Source organism: Enhydra lutris, unplaced genomic scaffold (genome assembly GCF_002288905.1).
Source record: "Enhydra lutris kenyoni isolate GAN:26980312 unplaced genomic scaffold, ASM228890v2 scaffoldscaffold17, whole genome shotgun sequence".
NCBI classification, from domain to species: Eukaryota; Metazoa; Chordata; class Mammalia; order Carnivora; family Mustelidae; genus Enhydra; species Enhydra lutris.
The window spans coordinates 11373742-11397000 of NW_019154101.1; the positions used below are offsets into that span (position 1 = coordinate 11373742).

At 44.7% G+C, this 23259-nt stretch overlaps 1 protein-coding gene across 3 annotated transcripts in view; it reads right to left on the minus strand.

Annotated features, from left to right (window-relative positions):
- Positions 1 to 344: 344 nt before the first annotated feature.
- The window catches only part of LOC111147522 (chromosome unknown C6orf89 homolog), a 44507-nt gene continuing 21592 nt past the window's right edge, over positions 345 to 23259 (minus strand). For all 3 annotated transcript variants that reach the window (XM_022503574.1, XM_022503572.1, XM_022503573.1), the window contains 5 exons: positions 10503 to 10657; positions 10223 to 10362; positions 8824 to 8953; positions 5894 to 6017; positions 345 to 3021 (listed from right to left, as the gene is read on the minus strand). In XM_022503574.1, the coding sequence (XP_022359282.1) occupies positions 2927 to 3021; positions 5894 to 6017; positions 8824 to 8953; positions 10223 to 10362; positions 10503 to 10657 (644 nt within the window). In that variant the 3' untranslated portion in view covers positions 345 to 2926. The remainder of the gene's footprint in view (positions 3022 to 5893; positions 6018 to 8823; positions 8954 to 10222; positions 10363 to 10502; positions 10658 to 23259) is intronic.

Genomic DNA, 23259 nt, shown 5'->3' on the forward strand with positions numbered 1-23259 from the left:
ACCTGCCATTTCTTTTTTTTTTTTTAAGATTTTATTTATTTATTTGAGAGAGAGAGAGAGAGAGAGAGAGAGAGAGATCACAAGTAGCAGAGAGGGAGGGGGAAGCAGGCTCCCTGCTGAATAGAAAGCTCAATGTGGGGACCGATCCCAGGACCCCGAGACCATGACCTGAGCAGAAGGCAGAGGCTCAACCCACTAAGCCACCCAGGTGCCCCATAACCTACCCATTTCTTAAAACTGTTTTGTTTCTCACCAAATACGTAGATTCTGTTTGTTAATTTTTAGGATTTTATTGTTAAGTAATCTCTTCACCCAACATGGGTCTCGAACTTATAACCCCTGAGATCAAGAGTGGCATGCTTCCCTGACTGAGCTAGCCAGGTGCCCCTAGATTCTATGCTCAAAACCCTATTATTTTACTCCCTCCCTTCTCTAAAAAAATTGAGAGTGGGGAGAGGGTAAGTTCTGCCTCTTTTTATAAGCCTGAACAGGTATAATGTGTTACCAATATCGGACAAGTATACTTGCCCTTCACCCTTCCACCTCATCTTGATGACTCTCTTCAGCACACGGGGTCATGTGGAGGGACTTCCGCCACTTCCCCAAAAAGCCGAGAGCTGGGTGAGCAGCACCCTCACACAAGGCCTTGGGCTGCCAATTAGGCCATTCCTGAGGGAAGCCATTCCTGTATTCTGCTTGTCAGAACTGCCTTGAGAAGAAGGCAAATTACTTCTACGTATCCAGTAATTAAGAGGGGAAAACTCTCTTCGGAAAATTCCTCCCTTAACAGAAATTGACCAACTCTGAACAGGATAGATTTTAAGTTTAGAGTAGGAAATGCACAAAAATCTCTGCTTCTTTGTTGCCACACCATTTTTTTGGTTGAACTGTAGACAGCTCAGGGGCTTAGGGGACTTTCCAGGAGAGACCTCTGAACAGCAACACATACAAGGGTTTCTCAGTTTTCAAAATTTTGAGCTGAAGCAGATATTTTATGAACATTGAAGGTATGAAGGGCAGGAGTGAAATGGAGAAGGAACACAGGGTAATTCATAAAGACAAAACAGAAATCTCGGTCACCAAAAGTTTCTTTTTCTTCTAAGAAACCCTCTCTTTTGTTAACCCAAAGGGCCCAAATGAAGAAAACTCTTCACTTGTTTACATATAATTCTCCATGCGCAGCGGGGGTAAGGACACTGCAAAGGCCCTAAAAGCTTGCGCAAAGCTGGCCTCAAGATGATCCCTCTGAAATAAAACCTCTTAAATCATAACTGCTTAGCAGCATGACTTTTATATCTACAAAAAATTTTGTTTTGCCTGTATTAACCCACACAAGGCACAGACTTGTTTAAGGAAAAATTCCCTCAGGTACCATTTATCCTAATTTCACTCAAGTCCATAGAGGCCAATTAGTTCCGCCCTGAGCTCTGTGAACCATTCTTGTCCTTTACAGACCCACAAACAAGCCTTTCAGTGCCTTGCTGATCCCCAACACTGCTCAGGAGATGTGCTAAGAGAGAGCCCAGGGATAAGGTCCAAGGTCACCTCCAAGGATGCAGAGGAAGGACCCTGCAAGGAGTCACACCCCCTTCTCTCGCCACTGTCTGCCTCTGGTCCACTCTGCCATGGACCCTGTACTCATCTGATTCCTGCGATTCAGAACCAAGGGCCACAGTCAGGCTTTTTTCTCAGCTTGGCGACAGAGTGACTAGAAGCCAGGTATCAAAATAGCAGCATCAATAAAGGAATAAAGGGGGGAAAAAAGAGGAAGAAAAGTATGCCCTTATTTACACCATTTAACTAATACATATTAAAAGCACTTGGAGAAAACAATGAGCATAGGGAATCACCCAACTGAAAGAACATAGCTTTATATTTTTACAAATGATAAAAATACCTCACCTTGTTTCCCAGGAGAAAGAAATCATTTCAAGACAGAGGATCCCAGAGTCGCACACCCAGCTGGCAAACACGTTGGGTCTGGAGTTCCTTCCCCAACCATATTACAACATCAGCTTGACACATCTGTAAAACATCTTCCCTGCAGAAAGCTGGACCCTAAAGATCAAACCCGGGGAGGCACCCTCTCCCCAGGCCAGGACTCTAACTCATCCCCTCTGAAGACACTTGGTAAACCAACCCAGCTGACAGAAGCTGTGCCGCCTCAGCAGTCCAGGGCTCTGGACCTGCCAGCGAAGGAGGACGGGGAGTCCAGCTTCTGCAAGCCAAGCAAGAAGGGGTTGGGGTGGGGGTAGGCCTAAGAACTTGATCAAATGGAGGCAAGTATTACCTTAGGAATTACCATTTCAATTATAATCACACTCCAACCTGGCATCACTGAGACTCCAAGAGTCATGGACACTGGGAAAGCGGTGCTTTTCTTGAGTGCAATGAGATTACTTAATCCTGTTTCATGGGTTCTAGATTCTGTGCTGCTGGGGAAACTGCAATGACTTCTTTAATCAGCTATGGCTTTCAACAGAAGTACAGGGTGGTGTGGCCAGGAAGAAAGGACAAGCAGGACCACCTGGTGAGGGACGGCTCTGAAGTCTGGACCTGCTGGCTGCCCTCTCTGTGGCCAGGGAGCCAGCAGAAGGGATCATGCCATGCGAGTAAGGGAAGGCACCAATCCTGTTTCCTGCTTGAGGGGCAGCCTCGAGGCTGTGGTTCCAAAAGGTGTGGAAGATGGGAGAGCCCAATCCCTCACAGGTAGGTACTGGCAAAGTCCTGGCCAAGCAACTAGGCTGGAAGAGTCGACTGGGAGGGCCAGGCTCTGGCCATGGCCTCCAGCATATGGCTGGCTCATACATGCATGCACAGGGTAGGTAACTAAGTGACCTTGGAAAGTGGTTTCATCGTTTTTATTTCTCCCCTTTCAATCTGATCTTCAGTTCTCGAAGTTGTTCCTCTGTACAGCTCTTGTTTCCTATAGTTCTGAGAGGGTGGTTCCATCACAGATGACCAAAGGCTGGACCCCTCTGGCTATCACGTAGACCTTCCAGTGGGTGGCACCGGCATAGCCTTATAGAGAAAGAGCAACAGGACAGCAGGTAAATGTCAGGGACGAGGCACACCTGGGGGCAGGAGCAAGACAGGTCTGCCTCGAGTAACACCCCCAGTGCTCGGGCCTCTGTGCAAACTGACATCTGGCAGGAGTCACTGTGAACCAAAGTGCCTCCTCGCCACCACTTGCTGGGGGAACGAGGACTCAATTCAACAAGTTTAAAAGGGCAGGATGTTCCGGATGAGGTTGGAGCTGGGCATCAATTCTCAGGCCCATGTCATCTTTATCAGCAAGAAGACAGGATGAATTCCGAGGGGGAGCAGGACCCCCCCCCCAGTCCAATTCTCCTCCTGTGATCTCTAACACTGTCTCATGATAGAACATCCAGATTAGCTCAAACCAGCATGTCCTAAATCATGTTCTGCAAACAGCATCAGCCTGAAAGATAGTCCAAGGGAAATGGGTTCCATAGTCAAGTCAGTCTGAGAAACACTAGGTTCCACCAAGGCTTCTGGAGCCTTTGGTACACTAACGTGTACTATGTAATGACAAGACAGGCGGTTCCCAAAATTAAAGGACCCAAGAGCCCTATTTGCCAAGAGCCTTTCTAAAGGGCTCGTGCTCCTACCCCCAGGTCATGAGTGATCTGAAGAACTCTTCAGGAAAAACTGACGTGAGCTGTAAACTTAAAAGCTTTAAAAACTTGAACACTTCAATAATCTCCCGAAGGAAACATCTCTAGAGTATGATGTACCTTACCTATCTTTAAACTGAGAGCACTGAACAGAATTTAACTTCTACTTGGTGACTCAAGAAAGGTCACCATGGGCAGTGACTCCTCAATCACAGCACATGTGCGGGCTCACCAGTGTCAGCCTCTGAGGCCTGACCCCTACATCGTTCTTGAAAATGCTTCTCAGCACAGGTTTTCTGGTGACATGTATCCCTGTCCCCTTCCCCTCAGCCTTCAGAGAACAATGCTTATTTTGTCGAAAACCAGAAAACCAGTGCGATTCTTAAGGGTCCCAAAGGTGCTGGAGATGCCCCCATCCTACAAGCAGCACTGAATTATTCCCCTTTGCTGTCAGGTTCTGCTTTCCTGTCCTTGTCTTTATTTATGTATTTTTATAAAGACTTTACTTATTGAGAGAGAGAGACCGCACACAAGCAGGGGGAGGGGCAGAGGGAGAGGGAGAAGCAGACTCTCTGCTGAGCAGGGAGCCTGATGTAGGACTCAACCCAGGACCCTGGGATCATGACCTGAGCCGAAGGTAGACACTTAATCGACTGAGCCACCCAGGAGGCCCTCTTGTCCTCATCTTTAACTGTGGCAGCTGCATCCATGGCTTCTGTTTCTGCCACTGCTCCAGAAGCCCGCTGTCTTCCCCAACCCCCACCACCCCGTTCTTCTCCCAGACCTGCCCTCTTCCTTTGGTTCTAGTCAAGCCCCCATCCCTTCCCCACGTTGCTGTCCTGTGGCTGGCCTTTCATGGACACTGCTACCCATAGGCCTCCTTTCCTTCCGGTCAGCAAACCGGCCAGTCAGAGCACGGCAGGTGATCACGCTCTGGGTCTGAGGCTTTTCTGCACTACTCCCACCAGCCTTTGACGCTCACAGCTTCTTTGGTCACTGCCTGTCCTCCATTTACTCCCCTTAATTCTGTAATTGGCATTCTAGATGTCTGTGGGCTCCAGCAACCTAAACTTTGGATAACTGAGGTATTTCTGTAGTTGTCTGAACTGTCAAGACTTCTGTAGAACAGAAGACAGAAGCTTTTTCAAACATCACTACACACTCAACCCCAAATGCCACACAGACTTGTGCAATAGTCCTGCCTCACAGAAGGGTCACCTCCACTACAGGAAAATAGCTTCAGAACAATTTCTACACAAAAATCCTCTTTTTTGCAGTAATTCCCAAAGGCCAGGCCAGCTGTGCTCCATTATCAGTTAATGCTTAATTTGCACATTATTTTCATTTCTAAACTAAAACAAGTTATGTAACGTGGATTAAAGCTTGTCATAGTTTGCAGTCTAAACCCTACTTCCAAATGAGGGGAAGTAGGGACCGGGGTCTTCTGTGGAGGTAAAATGAAAAGGAATCAGTTGGGAAAACCAGCGTGGGCTCTGTCATGGGTGCTAAGCTTCCCCTAGGCTTCGTGAGGCAGGAGGAACAGAGAGGGCAATTGTGACACTTGGTATTTGCTTCTGCCAAGAAAACTCTACCGTCAAACTGATTGCTATGGACAGCAATTGATTCAGACCTGTTTTCTTGGAATAGATTTTTAGAAAATAATGCACAGAACAGGCCACAGTTGGGAAATCATGGAGCCAAGGGTGAGTCATGACTGTGAAGGGGGGCCCTGGCTGTAGGAGCCACAGGGAAGGTAATACTCCCCTATGAGGTTGTTGCCCTTGCACACTGCTTGTGTTGTTTTATGAACAAAACAGGCACAGAAAGGGTTTCCTCGAATTTAGAATTGTACCTCCCCCTGGCCTGACTCTGTTGCAGAAGACACGTTAAGCTCAATGCTTTGCTTAGCTGATGGGAACCTGGGATGGTCACCTCTCCTTTCTGGGTCTCAAGCTCCTTATCTGAAAAATAAAGGATTGCTCTCAGTATTTTCTATAATGCCTTCTAACTGGAAACTTCTAAGACCGACAGACACATCATGCATTCTAAATGTATATACAAGGAGGCATTTCTCTGTGCTACCTTTCTTCCTTAGCCTAGTGTTCCACCTAAAGCATAAATATTGACTCTGTCCATAAAAGAAGGCTATTTTTGACTCTAGCTAATTGAAACTTTGTGTCAATTCTCAAAACAGTTCTTAAGAACTACAAAGATCCTGTGACTGACCTTGCCCCACCCGGGGCGGGGGCACCTACCAATATCCCCCGGCTCTAGGGGCATCGCTACTGACTGGCAGTGTCTTCGGCACTGGTCGGGAGGAATGAGCTGCAACATGGCCTCACCACTGCCAACGATGAACAGGTCATGCATTCTATACATCTGGAGGGAAGAAAAAAAAAAAAAACACGGGAGAAGGAAAAGGAAACAAAATAAAAACCAGTGGCATGGGAGATTAACATACAAATATATATATATATATATATATATATATATATATATATATATATATGGCTCTGACTTTTCTAGCAGCCTGAGCAAAAAGCAAAAGAGAACCAATGACACCATTCACAATTATGTCCGAAGGATTAAAACAAACTAATTTCTCCTAAACCTGGCGTCTCCTGGTATTGAGACCAGGGACTCAGCGTCCCTATCTCCAGGTACTGAGATCTCTTCTGCGGGTTCTGCTAAAGAGACATCCTTAGCACCAGCCGCAATGCAGATCTAGCATGAGCTTCATAATTCACTGCTATTTCTAGCCACAGCTCCAAAGCAGGTAGACGGCAAATCATCTACGTATGATTTAATAAGTCTAGGAGAGGCCAACACATACTGGTCAAAGTACACGACCTTCTGAGGGTCTGGCTGGATCCAGACTTTTCAGAGAAAGAGATGGCCTGCCTTTCCTTTGTGCAATGTTCCGTGGAATAGTACTTCTTACTGCCAGGGTCTGGAAGAGAACTGAGCAGCAAGAAGTTCAAGTTTACACTCTTGGGCAAGACCTGGGTGAGCAGATAGATCACAGTACTGATGAAAAACTAATGGCAGTAAGAATGGCCTTAGATTTCAGACCCTTAGAAGGCAGCCAGGCTCCGCGCCCCCACAGGAACGATTCACTTGGGAGGGCAGACTACTGCCACCAACAGGCTGTGGGCCAGGTCTGGCTGTGAACCCTGGTGTTGATGTGGGCAAGGAGTAGAGACAAAGGGAGAGGTCAGGCTGGTCTTGCTCAGGCTTTTCTTCCTACCTAGATGGTGAGAGAAAACCCTTAGGGCCTCCTTTCTCTATCCCCTCCAGGAAAAGGCTTTCTGTGCCCACAGAAAACAAGGATCTAAAGTCCGACTCTCCAGGCCACATCCCGGTTTTCTCTTCAGCACTGGGCCCCTCCAGAGGTCTGGTTTGGGCCCTATCTTCTCCTGTCCCCAGCCCTGGTCTCTCTGTTGTGCCCACAGGCCCTGGCCAGAATGCTGTTTCCATGGCAACAGCAGAGCCATTCAATTGCCAGTGTCGTGACAGGAGGAGGACTAAGGAGGATGAGTGGCTTACGACTCACTGGCAGAGGCCCAGACACCTGCAGTCTTGAAGAAATCCCAGGACACCAAAACCCAGTGGATGTAGCACTTCTTCATATGGGCCTGAGAGGGGGCAGGACCATGTGCCTCTACCCTCAGGATGGGAAGAAACAGACAACGGGATGGAGCGGGCCAGGCCCCAGGTGATACTGTGGACTGGGTGAAGTGGGCCTGGAAGCCAGGCTCTCACCTCTTTCCTCCAGTGCCTCTTCCAATCGGATCTCCACTGCCCAATTTCTATTCCAAGACTGCCTCCACAGACATATGACTTTACAGGGCTCCAGGGCCCAGGGATGTGGACAACAGGGTGGAGTAACGAGACTGTAGAGAAAGGAAAGCCTGGGCCAGGGCGGGGAGCAGATGCTCTAAGAAACCAGACTCTCAGGATTTCTGCCTCTTTGGACCACTCCCCTTCCCAAAACATGCTTGTGAACCACACCATGACCCTGATAGGCATCTGAGTAACTTAGTATTTACCTTCTGGCTGGGATCCTCTGTGTTCTTGTTAAGCAGATTGGTGAAATTAACTTCAGATTCAAGTGGGAAAACCAAGATAAAGATAAAAGCTCTCGCCCAGAATTATATCATAACTATGAAGATGAAATCATACTAGGGCCCTGAGTTCTAGCCGGGGACAGCAGAATAATCTTCTTTAAAATCTGAGGCAAGAGCCCAGCACCTCCACCCTAATGCTGGCAGACAGAAGTTCTTACTTCTAGACAAAATGATTTTTTTATAGGCTTTGAAATTCCTTTACCACGATTCAGCAAATTTGGAGCCAAACAATAGTACTGGGAGGTTGAAAACATAACCCAGAGTTGATAGGGGTCACAGTTTGGGAAATTTCATCCTATTAATTCTTCCAAACCAATCTAAACTCAAAAACCTTCCTCAGGAATAAGATTCAACAAAAGAGCAATTCAGAGAAAAGTAAACAGACACAACACAAAACAGCTGGCCCCAGAGAGGTAATGTGGGCTCTGGGTACTTGGCCATGGACTGAGTAAGAAGTGTGCTACCCAAACTGGTCTGCCTGCCTTGGGCACATCTGGCAACCCTTTCATCCCTAAACTTCTCAAGCTTTTTGCTTTTCGGGTTCTCCACCTGAAGATTCTCATTTGTTTACTTCTGGGGAAAGCTAACCTGGGAATGGGGGGTGGGTGGGTAGAGCCCTCCTATTAATTTGCTGTGTCCTTGGGCAAATCACTCACTGTCTCTGGGGCTCAGTGGCCCCATCCACAAAATGAGTAAGTTGAGCTGCTTACAGCTTTGCTGCTGTCTACTTTGAGGTAGGGAAGTCAAACTAACTGCATGCTTGGGTCCCTTTAAATTTCAGGATTTTATTTCCTAATGTAGAAAAGTAGATTGACCTCAGGTGTCAAGGGCAGGAAACAGATTTGCGAGGTAAGGAGACTTTCTGTAAGCACGTCTTTGTGGAAGGGTGGGCCACTGCAGGTCTCCTTGCTAGCAACAGATGGAGAGAACTTTAGATTATGTGGGTGTCCCTTCAATTCACCTTCTGAGTTGACATGCAGGGAAGCAAGGAATTATGACATCAGCCCAGGTGCCAAAAGAGGAAAACTCTAGACCCAAGTCCTCTTAAAGTGTCCTACCTTACTACCCACGATAGGTTCTGGTTGAAGAAGGAAGCACTTTTTTAAGGAGGCATCTTTTGGAAATGGCAGGTAGGTGAAAACAGGAAAAAGCTCACGTAAAATGCGTGCTCTGTTTAGAGGTCTTCTCCTGTAAAAGTTTGAAAGAGACAAAAGTAATTCAGCTGGGCAAGCCAGCCTCTATCTCCATGACTAACAGAGAGCTAAGCAAGGGTGGGAAAACTGTGGGTGGTAGGTAAACAGGGAAAAGTATCAGGACAATATCTTAAGTATTAGGTTCATGAAGAAGAGTCATGCCAAATCAATTAATTGTGACATGCACTCGTACACACGTAACTCCACAGCTGCAATTTGTACACGTGGTGGGGTGTTTATGAAGTCCAGCTAAAACAACATATAGAGGAAGAAAAGAAACAGTCCATTCATTCTATCTTGGAAAAGAGACTGAAGTAACTAACAGCAGGCCAGGCGGGAGAACAGAAGGGAGGAGGAGGAGGCAAAAATCACGAACTTTCTTCTAAGGTGGTATGGCATGTAGTGGGAAGCTGACTAGTTAAACCAGAGTATTCAATCAGGCAAATAAATGGCAAATTTTTAAAAAGACCAAAGCACTGAGAAATTATCTAACAAAAAGACCAAAAAAAAAAAAACCAACAACAACAATTTTAATTCTCTTCTGGAATGGTTCTAGATGGAAACTGGCTTTCCTTCTTTTTTTCTAGACAGCAACCCTCACCCCAAGAAATGGACCATGTTTTCTTTTTTTAGATTTTACCTTTCTTTTTTTTTTTTAGGAAGCATGAGTGTGAGCAGGGGGAGGGGCAGAGGGAGAGAAGACAACTCCCTGATGAGCACGGAGCCTGATGGGAGGCTCAGTCTCAAGACCCAGAGATCATGACCTGAGCCGGTATCAAGAGTTGGACGCTTAACTGACATACCACCCAGGTGCCTCGACTGTGTCTTCTACAGGACAAAGGAAGGAAGAGGGAGACAGATCTGGGTTTCGAGCCTGGCTGGGTGACCTTAAGCAAGGTTCTTAACCTCTCTGATTCCCACATTTCTGATCTGAAAAATGACCACGATAGTGCCTACTTCCAGAGCTATTATGAGCATCACCAGTGAGCACGAGACGCTAAGCACTAAGGCACACAGCGTGGCACAAACAAGTGCCAGGAAATGAAGTTGGCCTTCTGTTCTTCATGCTTTCTCTCTAGCCCTCACACTCAGGAAGCAGTCTGCATAAACATGTCTTCAGAAATAAATCTGGATGCTTTCATCTGACTTGAAGAGTGCTTGCCCAGTGCGAGGCTAGGGAGGGTCTGGGTAGCCAGTACTGCTTGGACATCTGCTCTGCCCCCTTCCTACCGCATGCAGGCCTAGTGCCCTTTCCCACACTCACCACGGATAAGGAAATGGGAACCACCAGTCGGGAAAGCAGCGCCACCACTTGGTGAAAAACCCTTCGCTGAAGCCTTCCGTGACCTCAGGGTACTGGCATAGAAAATGCTGAAGCTCCTTGGACAACAAGAGCTGTCCGGTCTTGGCAAGGCAGAAAACAAAAGCGGGACAAAAAAACAAAACAAAACATGGGATTCCTTCTCAGGTATGTCACAGAGCTTGATGCTTGCTAGCGATTAAATAAATAGTCTAGCAGTGGGAGAATCAGGCTTCTTGCTCACCTTGATCACCAGAGGATGGAGCCTCTCAAATTTCTTCGGGGTATCTTCCAGGAGCATTACCTTGAGGGGTAATTTCTGGGCACAGCCAGTGCAGTTGGCAGGGATGGGGTCCGACTCATTCTGCTCACAGCTGTTTGTCCACCAAGGGTCAAAGTCTGTGCGAGGAAGGGATACGGAGAAGGCAGATACAGAAAGAACACAGCAGGTAAATCCTCAGCCTCAGCAACAAAAGGAAAAAGCAAAGATGTAATGATTTTTAAAAGCTAAGAATGACCTCTGAGAAGGTACATATGGAATAAGTAGCCTCTGGGGAGGGAATAGAGGGCACAGGGGATAGGGGTGGGCAGGAGAGGAATGTTCCTCTCTATATTCTTCTACACTTCATGGAAAATATTTTTTAATATGTACATGTATCTCCTAAGTCAAATCAACAACGTCAACCATTTGGAGAAGATATTCAGTGATGTGGGGCTGGAGATAGAGCTCTCTCATTTTCTAACCAATGACCCAAACGTCTGAAAGTCTATAGCACTTGGGGAGGCAGGAAGGGTGGTCCCACCATCAGTGATGAGCCCCACTGCATGTCTTCTCCAAGTGGAGGTCAGGATGACCCTGGGAAAGAAGAGTGAGAAAAGAAGGCAGAGAGAAGCGATGGAGAGGAAATAGGACTTCTCATGGGCCCATCTCTGGTACAAAGTAAATTGTATGTGCCCATTAAAACAGTTCTCTGTGGGGTACCTGGATTCACAGCTGGTTAAGTGTGGGACTCTTGGTTTCAGCTCAGATCATGATCTGGGCATTGTGGGCTCAGGCCGAGACAGGCTCTATGCTCAGCGGGGAGTCTGTCTCTCTCACTCTGCTCCTGCTCCCAGCACCCCTCCTCAGATTCTTTCTCAAATAAATCTTAAAAAAAAAAAAAAAAGACAGTACTCTGTCCCAGCTCAGACCCCTTTCTCTGGCTAGTCCTCTGCTGAAAGGTTGGCTCCCTCTTTCTATGCAGCTCTTCTCAGTTTCCTTCTGTTCCTTCCCTCTGGCACTATTCTGCTTCTAATGTTATTGCATTATTTCTTGTTTGCTTTCTGTTCCACTCTGGGTTTCATCTGTTTCTCTGAGATATGTGCTTATGATAAACTCTAATTTGGATCCAAAATTTTCACAGATGGTTTCGGATTCAAACCCAATGGAAACCAAATCAGGAGAAAGTCTAGAACAAAAGACAAACAGACAGCCAAATGTGGCTGAAATGAAGTCAATTCTCTGAACCAATGAACACACTTGGAAACTGACTCCTAATCACAAAACATTTGCTGCAGTCGACGGCAAGTGCTTTCCCCCTGTTTTCTGAGGGCAACAGTAGTGGGGTGGAGGAAATCCCCACCAGGGAAGGACTGCGTTTGTTCTCAGCTTGTTTCCCGAGTGCCCTCCAAACCCCCTCCATTTCTTGCAGAGAGAATCTGTGTTTCCTTGAGGCAGCTGGCACCTTCCCTCCTCATGTGCCTCAGTCGTGGACAGACTAGACTGCCAGCTAGGGGACCCTCTGCTGCATCCTTATCCTGCCAGGAGTCTCCTGGCACAGCCAGGAACCTTCCTATGGCACCTGTTTCAGGGGGCACACTGAGGCTACAAAGTTAGACTTTTTTTTTTTAAGATTTTATTTATTTATTTGACAGAGATCACAGGTAGGCAGAGAGGCAGGCAGAGAGGAAGGGAAGCAGGTTCCCTGCTGAGCAGAGAGCCCGATGTGGGGCTCGATCCCAGTACCCTGAGATCATGACCTGAGCTGAAGGCAGAGGCTTTAACCCACTGAGCCACCCAGGTGCCCCTAGACTTTTTTTCTTCTGGGATATTTTCTTTCTTTTTTTATTTTGAGAGAGAGGAAGAGAGAGAGGAGGAGAGAGAGAGAGAGATCATGAGTGGGGGACACAGGCAGAGGGAGAGGGAGAAGGCTCCATGCCCCAGCACAGATTCCAATGTGGGGCTTGATCTCATGACCCTGAGACCATGGCCTGAGCCGAAATTGAGAGTCAGACACCTAGCCAACTGAGCCACCCAGGTGCCCCTCTTCTGGAATATTTTCAAATGTTCCTAATTATAGGTCAAATACGATGAATTCTTACCCAAATACAAGCACTTTGGGTAACAGACATACAATGAGCCATAAGTAATCGTAACATGTTACATAGCATTTCAGTTTCCAAAGTCCTGGTGAGGGAGTTCTAAGGAAGGAAGAGAAAGGACATCAACGTGTTAAATGCTAGGCCCCATGCTGGTCATGTTCGCATGCTCTATCTTTACTTTTTACCATAAAATTATTGAGGAAGTGCTGCTCTTCTCCCTTTACAGATGAGCAAGCAGAGAGTGAAGGGTGACAGCAGTGACCAAGGCACCAGAGTGTGGTGGGAAGACCACAGACCGGGTGGTGGCAGAAAGGAAAAGTAGCATGGCTATGATGAGGGCCTCCAGGGAGTGAAGTACTTCTGACTCTGACCAAAACAAGGAACCAGCAAAGGCCTTTGGGTAGGGGTTTCCAATGCTTTAGGAAGGTTATTCTGGGCTGTGGCTAGAGGGTCTGAGAAGAGAGAGGCTGGGAAGAGGAACATTGGATTGCACTTTGTTTTTGTCCTTTTTTGGGGGGGCGGAGGTTGTACTGTGACGAGAGGTGACATATAATGAGAGGTAAACTGAGGCAGTGACAGCACAATCTACAGACCTAAAGAATGCTGTGCACTGAGATTGCCCGAGCACGCCTTGCCTAAGGGGGGCCGGGTGCAGGAGACACTGGGGACCTGCAGATTCACCATGACATGTTCTTACAGGCATGAATCCTATTCCAACTGAATTAGTTAATTATGGCAATTTCTCCAGGAGATAAGAGTCAAGTGCCCAGAGAAAGGGGCATCTTCTCTTAACGCATACAAACGTGCTTTAAGAGCTAGGGGCTAGCAGTGAGCAGTTCTGAACCTAAGGGCACAGAGAGATCATTTTAGCTGTGACTTACTGAATTTCAGTTTTATTTGGAGCTTTAGACACTCCTGGGATTTCCAGGTAGAAGTGCCCTGAAAAAGAGGCAGAGGAAGAAAACCCCGGAAAGGAAAAATTGGGAAAGAAAAAGAGAGACTAGAGTACTAAAAAGAGGGGCGCCTGGGTGGCTCAGTGGGTTAAGCTGCTGCCTTCGGCTCAGGTCATGATCTCAGGGTCCTGGGATCGAGTCCCGCATCGGGCTCTCTGCTCAGCGGGGAGCCTGCTTCCCTCTCTCTCTCTCTCTCTCTGCCTGCCTCTCCATCTACTTGTGATCTCTCTCTGTCAAATAAATAAATAAAATCTTAAAAAAAAATAGAGTACTAAAAAGAGGACTGAATAAAGTGGCAGGATGTAAGGTAAACACACCTAGACACATGAACATCAATTACCTCTTCCTCTCACTGCAAAACTGAAATGGAAGAAGGCCTCATTCATAACTAGCAGTAAGTTTCACAAAAAAGATAAACTGTAGTATTTGACTGGAGGACATAAAATAAGACCTGAATAAATAAACATATCATACCGTGATCCAGGATGGAAGACTAAATATTAAAAAGAGGCCAAGTCTATCCAAAGATCAGAACTTGGATAGTCTCCCTTCAGAGTTCTTACTGGTGAAGGTGGGGTGGGGTGGGGTGAGGCTGTGACAATCCCATTCTGAAGTTCATCTAGAAGAGTAAATGTGTGAGAACAGCAACAGGCAGTAATCCATCCCCTCCCCAGATTAACTCTGGAAAGAATTTCAGGGCCAGAGGTGTCCTTGGTAATACAAATGACCTACAAAGTTTGGCCGCTGCTTCAGATCTACGGAGGATGGCCCCCTAAGGCCCAGATACCATTAGAGAGTACAGTAAGAGCCTATGTGATGGACCCTGGGCAGATGGTGGACCTGAGGACCCTCACCCCTGACCGCTCATGGGTCACCAGACAGCTCAAGCCTCTCTCCACATGGGGCATGAAGAGGGGCAGGACTGGAGGGAAGTGGCATTATTTTGCTTTCTCTTTGTAGATAAAACATTAACAAAAAACCAGCTTTACTGAGATATAATTACTAGACCATAAAATTCATTCATTTAAAGTGTACAATTCAGGGATGCCTGGGTGGTTCAGTCAAGGTTAAGCGGCCGACTCTTGATTTCGGCTCAGGTAATGATCTCAGGGTCCTGGGACTGCGTCTGGAGATGGGCTCCATGCTCAGCGGGGAGTGTGCTTGAGATTCTCCCTCTCCCTCTGCCCCTCCCTCCCGCTCCCATTCTCTCTCAAATCAATAGATCTTTTAAAAAAAACTTTATAATTCAGTAGCTTTTGTATATTCACAGAGTTGTAATAACTATCGCCATTATCTAATTTTATTTTATTTATTTTTTTTTTTTAAAGATTTTATTTATTTATTTGACAGATCACAAGTAGGCAGAGAGGCAGGCAGAGAGAGAGGAAGGGAAGCAGGCTCCCTGCTGAGCAGAGAGCCCGATGTGGGACTCGATCCCAGGATCCTGAGATCATGACCTGAGCCGAAGGCAGCGGCTTAACCCACTAAGCCACCCAGGCACCCCGCCATTATCTAATTTTAAAACATTTTCATCACCCTAACAAGAAACCCTATACCTATTAGCAGACACTTTTCCCATTCTATCCCCTCTCCTGCCAGCCCTAAGCAACCAGTATTCTTTCAGTCTCCCTGGATTTCCTATTCTAGTATTTCAAATAAATGGAATTGTGCAATATACGGTCATTTGTGTCTGGCTTCTTTAATTTAGCCTAGCGTTTTCAAGGTTTATTCATGCTACAGTCTGTGTCAGTTGTCCTTTCCCTTCTATTGCCAAGTAATATTCTGTTACATGGATATACTACATTTTGTTTATTCTTTCATATGTTGCTGGACAGTTCTACTTTGGGGCTGTTACGGACAACGCTCCTACGAATACTTGCGTACAAGTTTTTGTGTGGACATGTGTTTTCAATTCTTTTGTGTACATACCTAAGAGCAGAATGACTAGGTCATTTGGTAACTCTGTGTTTAATTTTCTGAGGAACAGCTAAACTGTTTTCCAAAGCAGCTGCACTACTTTATGTTCCTGTCATCTGCATATCTTTCTTAGAGAAATGTCTATTCAGATCTTTTGCCCATTTTTTAAAGACTTTATTTATTTATTTGAGCGAGAGAGAGACAGTGTGTGTGGGGGGGGAGCAGGGGAGCCGGGTTGGGCAGAGGGAGGGAGAAACAGACTCCCTGCTGAGCAGGGAGACTAAAACAGGGCTCGACCCCCCCCAGGACCCTGAGATCATGACCTGAGCTGAAGGCAGATGCTCAACCGAGCCCCCCAAGGCGCCCCTCTTTTGTCTATTATTGAACTTAAAGAACTTGTTTTTTTTTTTAACATAAATTCTTGAAAAAAAAAAAAAGGATCTTGCTCTTCTAGATATAAGAACATAGTAGCATTCTATAAAGTGACTAATTAAAAGAGTACAATCAATCCTCACTATTTACAGATTCTGATCTGTGAATCTGCCTACTCCCTGAAATTTATTTGTAACCCCAATCAATTCTTGTGGTGCTTTCGCAGTCATCCCCAGCCATGCAGAGTGGCAAATCCTAGCTGAGGTGCAAGAAGGTGACACTTGGCCGTTTTGTTTCACCTCTCACACTGTAAATGAGTGTCCTTTTTGCTATTTGGTGCTACATTTTTTTGCACTTTTATTGATGATTTTGCTGTTTAGAATGGCTCCCAAGGAGGTTATGCACTGTGGGGACAGTGGTATATGGGAACTCTCTGTACTTTCTGCTTAATTTTGCTGTGAACACAAACCCAAAACTGCTCAAGTAGTTAATTTAAAAAAAAGGCTTCCAAGCATAGTGCTAAAGTTCTAGCATTCTTAAGTGCAAGCAGGCTGTGATGTGCCTTACAGAGAAAATAAATGTGTTAGATAAGCTTTGTTTGGGCATGAGTTGTAGCGTTGTTGAATGTGAATTCAATGTTAATGAATCAACAATATATGTATTAAACGAGGTATCTTTAAACAAAAACATACATAAAACAAAGCCAAGTATTCATCAATTGATGAAAATGTGGCCAGAGACTCTCAGGAGCACAACTCTGATTTCCCTTAAGGGCAATGGATCAATATTCACTAATTCACTATTTGTAGGGACTTTATAGAACATAACCATAGCAAATAATGAGAACTGTGTTCTTATAAACAGACAAAAAATGTAATAAAACCAAGTAAGAATGTAGCAACAAATCCAGTATACACATCCATATACACACAATGAGAATATTTAATTTATGATAAAGGTCAGTTTTAATTCAGTGAAGAAAGGATGGATATACAGTAAATGATGTTGGGACAAGTAGCCACCTATTTGGAAGAAAATAAAGTTGTTTTTTTTTTTTTAATTTTTTTTTTGGAAGAAAATAAAGTTTGATCTCTACCTTTCACTATACACTGAAATAAATTCTAGATAAGGACTTAAATGGATAAAACAAAACTTTAAAAATAATTAGAGGAAAATATGATTTTTATAATTTTGGGAGAAAATAAAGGCTTCCTAAGCAAGACACAGACCAAGATGCCATGAAGAAAACATGGACAGATTCAACCAATACTTGCATATGAGGCAAAGAACATCTCTAATGTATAATGAACTTCTATTTATTAGAAAATGTTAAACAGGCAAAGACTAAAAACAAGTAATTCACAGAAAAAATAAATAAAACGGCCTATAAAGCATATGAAAAGGTATCCAATTCCAGTAATAATCAAAGAAATGTAACTTAAAATAAGACATCGTTCTTTGGTTTTTCTAACTGGCAAAACAATGACAATATCACTGTACATATGCAGCTCATGAAAGTATACACTGATACAAGTTTATGAAGAAAATCTGGGTAGTATTTATTAAAATTCAAAATGTGCATGCCCTTTTGACTCAGCTGTTTGACTTCTAAGAATCTCTTACAGAAATAATAGTACATGTATATAAAGATATGTATATATGAAAGTCCCAGGTGCATTTTTTAAATAATAGTAAAAAAAAAAAAAAAAAGATAAAAAAAACTCAGTAGAAACTTAAATAATGGAATATTCACATAATGGAGTAATATAAAATCTGGAAAAGTATATATACTCAGTTGAATAGGAACGCCCACCCCCCCAATTTAAGTCCTTCTGGAAAGTCAGAATGTGACCACAATTGGAAATAGGGTCTTTGCAGATGTAACTAATTAAGATGAAGTCATACTGTAGTAAGGTGGGCCTTAAATCTACTCCAACTGTTATCCCTAATAAGATGAGAGGACCACACAAAGACACACAGAGGAAAAATGGCCAAGTAAAGGTGGGCGCAGAGACGGGGGAAATGTTACCACAGCTAGGGAGCACTACGGATCGCTGGCAACCATCAAAAGCTGGAAGAGGCAAACAAGAACCTTCCCTGGAGGGAGGAGAGCCTTACGAACATCTTGATTTTGGACTTCAAGCCTACAGAACTGGAAGAGGATGAATTTCTATTGCATTAAGGCACCCAACCTATGGTACTAGCTCAAAGTACGTACATAAGTCAGTCTCCTGGGTGTGTACCAAAATATACTTATATACATTAAGTGTACCTATCTGTATAGCCATGGAAAAATTCACAAGTATGTATATCAAATTATTACCAGTGGTTGGGTGGGAGGAGGAGTTAGAAGGATTGAGAGAAGTTTCTTTATTAAAATTGTATTTTTTAAAATAAAGATTTTTATTTATTTATTTGACAGACAGAGATCACAAGTAGGCAGAGAGGCAGGCAGAGAAAGAGAGGAAGCAGGCTCCCCGCTGAGCAGAGAGCCTGACGAGAGGCTCGATCCCAGGACCGTGGGATCATGACCTGAGCTGAAGGCAGAGGCTTTAACCCACTGAGCCACCCAGGCGCCCCTAAAACTGTATTTCTAAAAATAAAAATCTTATACCCCTTTATTGTCTTTGTATGTGTCTTATATATTTTCCAAATAAATAAAAATAAATAAAAATGCTGCTGGAGACCATGAAAACTTAAGCTGAGAGTATCAACTACGAAATGTAGAGTTCGGTCATCTTAGAAGGCAGGCCTCTGGAGTGGTACCTGACAGGAGCAGAGACACTGGCCAGGCTGGTGGCCAGCAAAGAAAGAAGGGAAATGATGAAGAAAAATGGATCATTGGAATGGGGTAGCTTATGCCATCCATCTGAATTAGGGGAGCCAAACTTCAAGAGGGAGAGCTACTTTTGATATCTCTACAGCCTTGAAATCACCAAAGGTGGATAAAGAATGTGCTTATATTTTGGTGGGAAGGGACTGACGAATGGCCAGGTAGTAAATTGTCTGGGTGTATGTGGGGGTGCACGGCTGGGGCTCCTTCCTCCCCTTCCTATAAAATCCCCAACTACAAAAGGAGAAGTACCTAGACTCCCCACTTGGCCTCCATCTACCTGAAAAGGCTTCATCTGATGTGTTCTCTATACAACTGGCTGGAACCATCATACCACAAAGTGAGCAAAATCGTACCCTGGAAAATAGCCAACAGCACAGAGCAGACCACCCTATGCCATTCCAGTACACAGCTCTTCTTCAGTCCCCTTACATGCTGCATCTCACCTCTCTCCAGTCCTCACTTCTATCCCCTCCCTGCAGCACCAGATAAACCCCTGTGGAATTTGGATAGTCACTTCCTAACTTTTTTAATGTCTAAGGTTTCCTTACTCCAAATAACCTCCCTATCCTAGCTAATTGTTTAAAGATTTTATTTTTTATTTGAGAGACAGAGAATGTGAGAGAGAGATCTCAAACAGGGGGTGTGGTAGAGGGAGAAGGTGACTCCCTGCTCAGCAGGACTCAATCCCAGGACCGTGGGATCGTGACTTCAGCCGAAGGCAGACTCTTAACTAACTGAGCCACCCAGGTGCTGTATACTAGCTATTTTATATTTTATTTTTTTATTTTTTTTTTTAAAGAAGTTCTTTTTTTTTTTTTTTTAGATTTTTATTTATTTATTTGACAGAGAGATCACAAGCAGGCAGAGAGGCAGGCAGAGAGAGAGGAGGAAGCAGGTTCCCCGCTGAGCAGAGAGCCCGATGCGGGGCTCGATCCCAGAACTCTGAGATCATGACCTGAGCCGAAGGCAGCGGCTTAACCCACTGAGCCACCCAGGCGCCCCAAGCTATTTTATATTTTAAAAAGGTATGACAGAAGTACTACACACACACAAATACACACACAGAAGAATATCACTCAGTCATAAAAAAAGATCGAGATCTTACCATTTGTAACAACGCAGATAGAGGGTACATTATGCCAGGTAAAGTAAGTCAGGCAAAGATGAATACTATAAGATTTCACTTACATGTGGAATTGAAAAAATAAAAAGGCAGCAACAGACCCATAAATGCAAACAAACTGATGGCTGCCGCGAGAAAAGAGGGTGAGGGAGGATAGGCAAAAGGGGTGAAGGGGACTGGGAGACACAGGCTTCCAGTTATGGGATGAATGAGTCACTGGGAGGAAAGGCACAGCTTAGGGAATGTAGTCAATGGTACTGTAACAGTGCTGTATGGTGCGAGATGGTAGCTACCCTTGTGGTGAGTACAGCATGACATAGGGACTTGTCTCCTTGTTGTGCTGCACACCTGAAACTAATGTAATATTGTGTGTCAATTAGACTTCAGTTTAAAAACATGGTCTCTAACTGTGAGACTTTTAGAATAGTCAATCCCCAGGCACAACGTCTCCTCATCTTTGAAATGGACATAAAGGGGCGCCTGGGTGGCTCAGCGGGTTAAGCCTCTGCCTTTGGCTCAGGTCATGATCTTAGGGTCCTGGGATTGAGCCCCGCATCAGGCTCTCTGCTCAGCAGAGAGCCTGCTTCCCCCCCACCACCTGCTGCTCTGTCTACTTGTGATCTCTGTGTCAAAGAAATAAATAAAATCTTAAAAAAAAGAAATGGACATAGAAACGGTAACCACTCTGTGATTGCTGTGATGACTGAGAAAATACACGGCCCAGAGCTTGATACAGAAAGTGCTTCACATGGTTGCATTATCACCTCAAATTTATTTGCAAATAAGAGGATGGGACATTCCCTGAGGTCTGAGAATTTCATCTTTGGGCACTGGCTTAGACTCTGATTAGGTCCTTAGTTCTAAGTCCATGAATGATCTACTATTCTCAAAACTCCTTGATGTTGCTGGATCTACTTCAACCTTCCCTTGGAAGTTCATGAAGACATGAAGTTCCAATTATGCAGTACAGATCCAGAGAGACACTTTCTCATTGTATATGGGAACTATCCCAGGCCTCCTCAGTAAAAACGGGTGTCATAATTAAAAATTATAGATGCCTAGGGGCACCTGGCTGGCTCAACTCAGGAAAGCGTGCGACTCTTGATTTCAGGGTTGTAGGTCTGAACTCCATGTTGGATGTAGAGATTACTTAAAAATAAAATCTTAAAAAAAATTACAGATGTCCCAAGTAAACAAAGTAATTGGACCTAACATGCAGGAGCCTGGCTTGGCTGAGGGCAGAGACAGCGGGCAGTAAGTGTGGTGTGATGGAAAGAACGCTACACTAGAGTTAAGAAACAAAGGTTCAAGTGCCAGTTTGGTATTTTTATCTGGCTAAGCAAGTTACTTCACCTCTCTTGTCCTTCATTTCCTCTTTATAAAATGGGGCTATGCACTAGATCAACACTAAAGTTCCGTTTTAGCTCTAAGACTCCGTGATTCCATGGAAGGGTGAAAGCCAAGAGGATGGCTGGTAAGATCATCCCATAAATGCAAGCAAACTGATGGTTGCCGCAAGAACATAAAGATATGAGGCTGGAGAGGAAATAAGAACTAAGACTGAGATTGTGAAAGAAAACTATGGGTTAGTAAGATAAAGGATTCAGTCAAACAATAAGTGAAATATTACCCATAAGGGTGCAGACCAGGAAGATGAGCGGGGCTGAATACCTAGGAAAAGACTAGATTAGGAAAATTCTAAAGCACCAAGAGCTTGGCTTATCTTTGGATCTGCAGTACCAGATGCAAAACCTTGTTCCGGGCACTAGGGAGCTGAGAGGAAGCGTCTGGTGAGCTAAGAGAGAGTACAGAACTCCAAAATCAAACTTTTCTTCCCCCCCCACAAATCAAACTTAAAGCTAGATTCTTCAGGTACACTGTATAGCTACACACAACTCCCAGCACAAGGTAAGAGCTTAGATTCTGAGAAAAGGACTGCCTGGGTTCGAATCATGGTTCGGTGACTTACTAGTCGTGGGACCTTGAGCAAGTGACCTAATGTCACTGTACCTCAGTGTCTCCACCTTTAAAACGTGCATAAAACCAGAACTTCCCTCACAGGAAAATTGTAAAGATTAAATGAGGCAATATATGGAAAACCCTTGAACAGGGCCTGGCATCCGTTAGGTACTAAGGAAGTGTCAGCTTATTTATTTTCTGCTGCAGAGTGGGAGGTTGACGTGAGTCACTGGAGAGTCACTTTGCTCCTTCCCATCAAGAAGATTCAGGAGCAGGGTTTCCGATCCAAGGCTGGAACCTAGAAAAAGAATCCCACTTCTGTTGCCTTTTGTTTCCTGGGTGGAGTCAAGAGGAAAAAGTGCCAGAGGTCAGGAGGAAACCTAGCACCATTGGTAGTGCTACCTGGGGCATATCAGCACTGCTCCCACCATTGCCCTCAGTCATTCCCAAGGTGCCACTGCAAGGAGTGTCAGGGGACTGGGGGTGGGGGGGGGACAGATGACAAGTTAGACAGGGCAGCCCCAATATGCCAGCAGACTTTCCTTCAGGGAGCCGAATCTGCCCTGCCAGTCTCTCTACATTTACTTCAAAGGTATCACTAAGTAATCCTGAATAAAAGGCAGTTGTTTTTTGGTACCATGACATTAGGAATGATACCTTGTATTCCTTTTCTAGCCCTCTTACAGGCCCAGCAGTTCCTATTTCTTGTGCCTAATTCTCCCCAATATGTTTCTATTTACCTCTTACAATATTATGCATTCTTAAGTTTCCTTCCAAATGCTATGCAAAATGCTGTTCATTCTACATGGCCACCGCTTCCCAGAATGATCACACACAGGAAAATATGGTGCATCAATGTCCACATTTACAAGTAAAAGGAGCACTTTAATAGAGTCAACAACATTAGAGAGCTAAAACCCCACCCTGCCAATGCTCTCTCTTTACAACTGAGCTCCAAGGACTCATTTTATTTCCATCTGCAAGGCAAATATTCATTTGGAGTGGACCCAATAGTTAGGCTTGTGGATGAGACACTAAGGTTTCTTGAATTACTAGACTCTGACTTAGAGAATAAGCAATCGTGGTCCAACGACTCTCACTTCTTAATTCAATAGCCTATGGAAATTTCTCTTACAGGAAAGGGAGAAAGAAAGAAACTGCCATCAATTTGGGGCTAAACACTGCTGACTTCATCTCTGTGTGCCAAACAGCAGAAGATGCCTTGAGGGAGGCAGTGAGAGAAAGACTGGAAAGGAGGCTGATGCATGTGAGGATGCAGCACAGGCTGGCCTGATTAACAAGTTTTTCTGGATCTTTCCCCCATGTGCTCTGGACCTTCCGTGATATGGTATTGGAAATGTCGCTTTTTTTTTTTTTTTTTTAAAGCTTTGATGATGACATTTCAAAAACAACCCTTCCAATAAATACAAGGAAGTTATATTTGGAATTAAAAACTTTCTATACATGAGCTAACAAAAAA